This window comes from Coregonus clupeaformis, chromosome 5, assembly GCF_020615455.1.
Source record: "Coregonus clupeaformis isolate EN_2021a chromosome 5, ASM2061545v1, whole genome shotgun sequence".
Classification (NCBI taxonomy): Eukaryota; Metazoa; Chordata; class Actinopteri; order Salmoniformes; family Salmonidae; genus Coregonus; species Coregonus clupeaformis.
Window position 1 is genome coordinate 33,806,331 of NC_059196.1, and position 6,418 is coordinate 33,812,748.

Genomic DNA, 6,418 nt, shown 5'->3' on the forward strand with positions numbered 1-6,418 from the left:
TGGTGCGTGTTCCTAGTCAGGTCCGGCCCGTGCCTACTCCTCGCACCAGACCAGTGGTGCGTTTGTCCAGTCCGGCATGGCCCGTGCCCATTCCACCGGTGCCTGGTCCGGCACCGGTCAGCTGCTCCACTCCGGAGCCAGAGCAGTCCGCTCCACCGGTGCCTGATCCAGCTCCGGTCAGCGGCTCCACTCCGGAGCCAGAGCAGTCCGCTCCACCGGTGCCTGATCCAGCTCCGGTCAGCGGCTCCACTCCGGAGCCAGAGCAGTCCGCTCCACCGGTGCCTGATCCAGCTCCGGTCAGCGGCTCCACTCCGGAGCCAGAGCAGTCCGCTCCACCGGTGCCCAGTCCAGCTCCGGTCAGCGGCTCCAGTCCAGACCATGACGTCAGCCCTTCTCCAGGTTCGGGGTCTCCCACACCAGGGTCCAGACAGGGCCTGGCGTATCGTGGGAGGAAGGAGAGGAGAAGCAGCGCACCGAGGTCCAGACCAGACCAGGGGTGCAACAGGGAGGCGGAGAGTATGAGGTCGTCACGCCCGGAGCCGGATCCGCCTCTGAGGCGGAATGCCCACCCGGCCCCTACCCTGTTAAGTGAAGGTTGTGCGGTCGGAGTCCGCACCTTTTGGGGGGGGTACTGTCACGCCCTGACTCAGGGGACTCGTATATGTTGAATCAGGGTGTGTATATCTTTGTTGTGTATATTCTATGTTGTCGATCTAGTATGTGTGGATCTATGTTGGCCGGTGTGGTTCCCAATCAGAGGCAGCTGTTGCTCATTGTCTCTGATTGGAGATCATACTTAGGCAGCCTATTGGCACTAGTGTGTTGTGGGATCTTGTTCCTGGTAAGTCCTTAGTTGTGTATTCTACCTTAGGACTTCACGTTTCGTTTCGTTTATTGTTTTGTCGTGTGTTTATTAAGTTGAATAAACATGTACGTATATCACGCTGCGCCTTGGTCTGTCCCGTCCTTCAACCAACGTGACAGTCCCTCTCTCTGATATCTGACTATAAGATTAAATGGACGGAGAGACCAACTCTATGCACCATTTTAGAGACCTCAATCTATTCTCATATTTTTGTGCAAATATATGTGGCGACACTCCCTGTGAACCACCTGTATGTAATGCACATAGATCTGTATAGGCTGTTACTGGGAGATATGAGCTGTTACGAATGTTCATAGCAAGTCTTACAATGCACTATACCACCTTTTGTGTAATGCGTTATGATTAAGCAATAAGTGCCTAGATACAGCCCTTAGCCGTGGTATATTGGCAATATACCACAAACCCCTGAGGTGCCTTATTGCTATTATAAACTGGTTACCAACGTAATTAGAGCAGTACAAATAATGTATTTGTCATACCCGTGGTATAAGGTCTGATATATCATGGCTTTCAGCCAATCAGCATTCAGGGCTCGAACCACCCAGTTTATAAATGCATTTAAAGCATTTGTGCATTTATGGAGCCTATAACTTAGTGTTATAGTAAGGCTTATGTTGAAAGAAGGCACTGTAAATGCATTCATACCATATTCACAGGTGGTTCACAGAAAGTGTTTATTTTTTATCTGTAAATCCATACACTGACTTGGTGCGAACACCTTACAAATTATTTGCATTGGAGTTCTTGACACAAACCGGTGCGCCTGGCACCTACTACCATACCACTTTAAAAGGTACTTTAATATTTTGTCTTGCCCGTTCACCCTCTGAATGGCACATATAAGCAATCCATGTCTCGAGGCTTAAAAATCCTTCTTTAACCTGTCTCCTCCCCTTCATCTACACTGATTGAAGTGGAATTAACAAATTACATCAATAAGTGATCATAGCTTTCACCTGGTCAATCTATGTCATTGAATGAGCAGGTGTTCTTTATGTTTTGTACACTCAATGTATATTTGTCACATAGCCACTTTGAGAACCTGATATTTTAGCACAGTTCATTGCATTTTTGTAGGTGCATTAAAATGTTAAAAACGTATCCCTTTCCCCCCAGTGTTAATCTGGACAGGTAAGGGTTTGTTTTGTTGTGATGGTGGTCCATTGGGTTTTCACCCTACATTTTACTTGAATGGCTATAATAATATTTTATGGCTGGAACCTGATGAAGAAGGCATAAACTCTGATGGCAACATCGTGTGACTATTGTTCAAAAGCTGCAGGCAATTTCGACTATAGACCTATTGGGATATTGGCCTCTGACTCAAATCAGTGTAGTCTATGGGAGGGTTATCTGTTTATGAGTGTTGTGCGAGTGAAAGCATCAAACAGAGCGGGGAAAGCTCACAAGAAACTGTCAGAGCGGATAAAGGGCTAGGCTGAGGCGTTCTGTTGTTAGATCAGTGATTGTTCTTCAGCGTCAAAGACAGTTGAGAGGAGAGACGCATCCAAGGATGGAATGGGAGTCCCAGGGGATCCGTTTCAGAGCCATATGCTCTCATCCACGTTTGAAATCCTCATGCCAACTGGCACCGGCCACTAACCTTTAACCCCGGAATTCAAATTCACCGTCACGAATCCGCAGCTGATGCGTTTGGATGCTGTGCAATTGTAATTTTACCCTTGTCATTCACGGGACGCTAAAACGATTTTTGTAATGTCGTCAACATGTCAAATGTCACTTTAGATTAATGGTGATGAGGCGCTATTAGGATAAAGATTGGAAACAGGGTCGGGGTCCCTGTATTGACGCAACAGACTGCTTTATGCCATTTGGGACTATGAGTTTACCAAGCAACAACCGGGTTTGGGAAACTAATGGGGAAAATGGCTCATGATACAGATGTCATCATTACAAAAGTCTATGAATTGGTCTTAGAATAAACTATATTATAGTTTTGTTGTAGCCGAAGTTATTTGTTTTCTTATTCTTTAGGCATACATTTCTTAAAAAATATCACTACCTTTCAACTCGCCGGCTTTGTCGCCATTTTGTCAAATGGTAGCCTGCCGATCCAAAGCTTTGATCATTGTGTCCTCCTCTGCTTCAATGCCCGCTGTTCACACCTCGTCAAATGTGTGGCCCAGGTGTGAACAGCTACAAGCCCCCTGCGGCTGCTCAACGCCAATCCGTATTGTCAGCCATTCCTTCATCAAAAACTGACAACAGTCTGTGAATCTATTAATGTGGATTTGACAAGAAATTAACATCCGTGATGAAAGTCTTTTTCAATAAACTTATTTTTTATATATAAGAAATGCCAAAAGTACCCCTAGTTGCAAAAATCCCCAAGCTATTTCAAAGGTTTTTACAGTGGACTTTTCTCTTCTTTATTGGTGGCACTCATTAGTGCACAGTCGGTCTACTGTACTTGTGTTTGAAACATGTCTGTCTAAGCAAATCGATGAGCAAAGGATGTTGAACTTGTGCTCATACTCCACTGTGAGCTATGCATGATAGACTAGGGTATCTAGCCCATAGGCAGGCCAGTCATGTTCGTATCGGTAGTCTATATTCAGCTAACCCAATTGGGTGTTCATGGTCAAAGGGCTAAGTAGGCTAATGGCTTTGGATAGCTGTGCGCAATTATTATGGTTTAGCGCTAATATTCAATTGGAGGCATTGGGAATGGAAGCGCGCAGCACTTTATAGGCTACTTTGCGCACACGTTATTTCAAGTCAAGATTTGGTCTTATGGTGATTAGAAACGTACAGCAATGTGCCTTTTAAAATTATGTCAAGTAATTGTGGTGGTGGTGGTGCCGGTTTATACGACCGACCGTGGACAGGATCTAACGTTGCTCTGTTGAATATGGCAACCATTGTACCTGACGTGTTACCAGTGACACTTGGTGCGGCAAGGCCATCAGAGGTGTGACTTTAGCCAGCTATTGGCGTCGCTTTCCACCGCGCTGGCGGAACCTTTCATGTGCGCACAGGAGGCGAAGCGCGCCTTTGTACCGTAGGAGAGTGTGTGGGAGAAATTAGAAATTGAAGGTGGCTGAACTGGACGCGACACAGACCTAATAATTTATTCGACTGAAATGAGATGATAACGGAATCGCTCTATCATTTTTTATTAAGAGTTATAAAGTATAGGCCTATCACAAATGTATCTTTCAAGATTTACTTCTACATGATTTCTGGACTGTTTCCAGGTGCTTTAAAAATGCTGAATGAATAAAATGCCTCAAGCGCAGGATTTTGATAATGGGAGTGTGGCACTGACCTCTTTTCATACGCCTATCATTTTGTTTCAATGCGTTTTTGGCAATTTGATAATTACCTGACCAGTAAGAGGCCTGTAAGTGTTGTTAGTTTATGTTTCAGGCTGCAGTGCCTCTTTATTGCTTTAATGTTTGTCAATTGGGCGATTCAATTGACTTGTGATATTAGGTACTCTGCCAATCGTTTAAAATGTTATGCAAACAGACATCAAGTCATTCTAGCCTGAAAGCTTTTTTAATTGGTTTACTTACTTAAACAAAAGCCAGCACATTTTATGCATGAAGACAGTCATTTTCATTAAATTATTTTATTAATCACATTGACATTTTTAGGACAAAACATTCTACACATTGTTACAGCGTCAAGTGGTTGGGGGGAAATATAAGCTTTTCTGTTGAAGGTTACAAGGCAAATAAACTATAGGCTGCACGCCCAATGGCCTTTTCTCTGAACGAATTTTCACTGGGAAAAATAGATTTATAGCCTATTTAAGGCATTGCCGAAGTATTTCGGTCTCTAAAATAGCTTTTTCTTATGCAAATCCTCTATACATATTGAGATATTTACAAAAACAAATATGAGCAGTTCCCAATTGCGCAATAGCAGGAAGTGAAATTCCGGCGACATGCGCTTTCCAGGTAACAGACGACGTAACAACCTTGGGTCAGGTAAACTTCAAACTATTCTATAAAATCCCAAAGGCAGACAGTTGACCAGTAGGGCCACTACCACGGCCTCCACATGGATTTGGAGTAGGTGATAGTGGGCATGTTCTGGGCCTCTTGGTTTTCCAGTGCGTCGGTAGCGCTCTGGTTGTGCTCGCTGTCTGTCTCGTACAGGTCAGAGCACAGGTCCTCGCTGGAGGTGGTGGAGGCGGCGGGGGAGAGGGCCGAGGAAGAGCCGTTGGCTATACTTCTGCATCCGGGTGAGGCTAGGGCCACACACACTGCCTCGCCGGCTGGCCAAGTGCTGCCGTTGTTGCTGGAAGTGTCCGATATTATATCCATAACCATGTCCTGGAAGTGGTCCTCGTTCAAGGGCATACTCTCCAACAGGTGGTTCAGTAGCTCGGCCGCCACCGTCGCGTCTATCCCGGGACAGTTGGACACAAACATATGGACCTCATGCATGCACTGGATGTAGCCTGCTGCAAACCTCTCGCTGGCCTCCCGGTTCAAGATGTCAGTCTCTGAGGAAGAAAGGAAATTAGGCCTACTTAGATTCAATTGCACCTGATATAGGCCTACATCCACTTTAATGAGTGGAGAATAGGGTCAATAGTCTGTGCCATTGCTCACTGCTTACCTTGGGGGCGATCCTTGAGAATGTGCTCCACTTTTTTCACCGTCATCTCCAGAATCTCTGCGTTCTCCACCTTTGACTGAAACCGAGGGGAGACGAAGTGAAAAATATTAGATTTCATTCGCTTCAATGACAGGTATTATTGCAGAGGCTACGCTCAAGCCAATAAGCGCAGCCGCGCCAGGTGAGTCAACAGCGCGGGAGGTGCGCAAAACTCACGTCGGTGTCAGCGAGCAAGATCCGGAGCTCCTGCAAACTCTCATTGATACGAGCACGCCTCTTCTTCTCCACCAAAGGTTTTCTCGCCTGTAACAATGACACATAGGCCTGTTAGTGCGTTTGTAACAATGTAATAACTGCATTACTAGGGTAGGCTACTCTATAGAATGGGATCAGCGACACTACAACCACAGATGCGCCGTACCTTTCTATCCCCTTTATTAATCCCGTAGTAGTCATCCTCATCCATGCCAAGTCCGTTCTTGATGTGCAGAGCCGAGGGGGCCATGTTGGTTTTCAGCCTGAGCCGTGCAGTCAGTCTGAGATCCCAGTTTGTATTCCACTGCTATTTTCCCGATCCGTGAAAGAGAGCAGCTGGCAAACGGACCCGGTCAGAGAAAATCTATACACGACAGGCGAGACGCCCTGTGATTATTGTACAATCTTCGCGAGACGTACTGCTGCCGCTATAGAGCTGTTGTAGGTATTTATAAGAACTAATTTGCATATGAATGTGTGGTTTGTCTGCACTAGCCAGGGGGAAACAGAGCACACACCGCGAGAGCCAATCAGAGCCCTCTCCTTTGTCTTCGGCCAGCCCTTGCTGCGCCGTGAGGATCAGTAGTGGTCACAATAAATCAATTTTTGGGTTGCTTATCCGGCGACAGTGTTTTTTGTTGTTGTTGATCAACCGTAGGCTATTCACTAAGGCTACTGTTTAAG

The 6,418-nt window shown here is 45.9% G+C and overlaps 1 protein-coding gene across 1 annotated transcript; it reads right to left on the reverse strand.

Moving 5' to 3' along the window:
- Nucleotides 1-4,465: 4,465 nt before the first annotated feature.
- On the reverse strand, nt 4,466-6,178 carry LOC121566902 (transcription cofactor HES-6). Its single transcript, XM_041876813.2, has 4 exons — nt 5,901-6,178; nt 5,696-5,782; nt 5,480-5,555; nt 4,466-5,363 (listed from the first exon to the last, which is right to left on the reverse strand). Exons 1-4 carry the CDS (start codon nt 5,982-5,984, stop codon nt 4,900-4,902), a joined length of 711 nt encoding a protein of 236 aa, XP_041732747.1. The 5' UTR covers nt 5,985-6,178; the 3' UTR covers nt 4,466-4,899.
- Between the last annotated feature and the right edge of the window lie 240 nt (nt 6,179-6,418).

Coding starts and splice junctions, on each gene's coding strand:
- LOC121566902 (XM_041876813.2), bottom strand. CDS start 5,984: ATGGCCCCCTCGGCTCTGCACATCAAGAACGGACTTGGCATGGATGAG. Junction 5,783..5,900: donor TTAATAAAGGGGATAGAAAG/GTACGGCGCATC, acceptor TCATTGTTACAG/GCGAGAAAACCTTTGGTGGA. Junction 5,364..5,479: donor TCTCAAGGATCGCCCCCAAG/GTAAGCAGTGAG, acceptor TTTCTTCCTCAG/AGACTGACATCTTGAACCGG.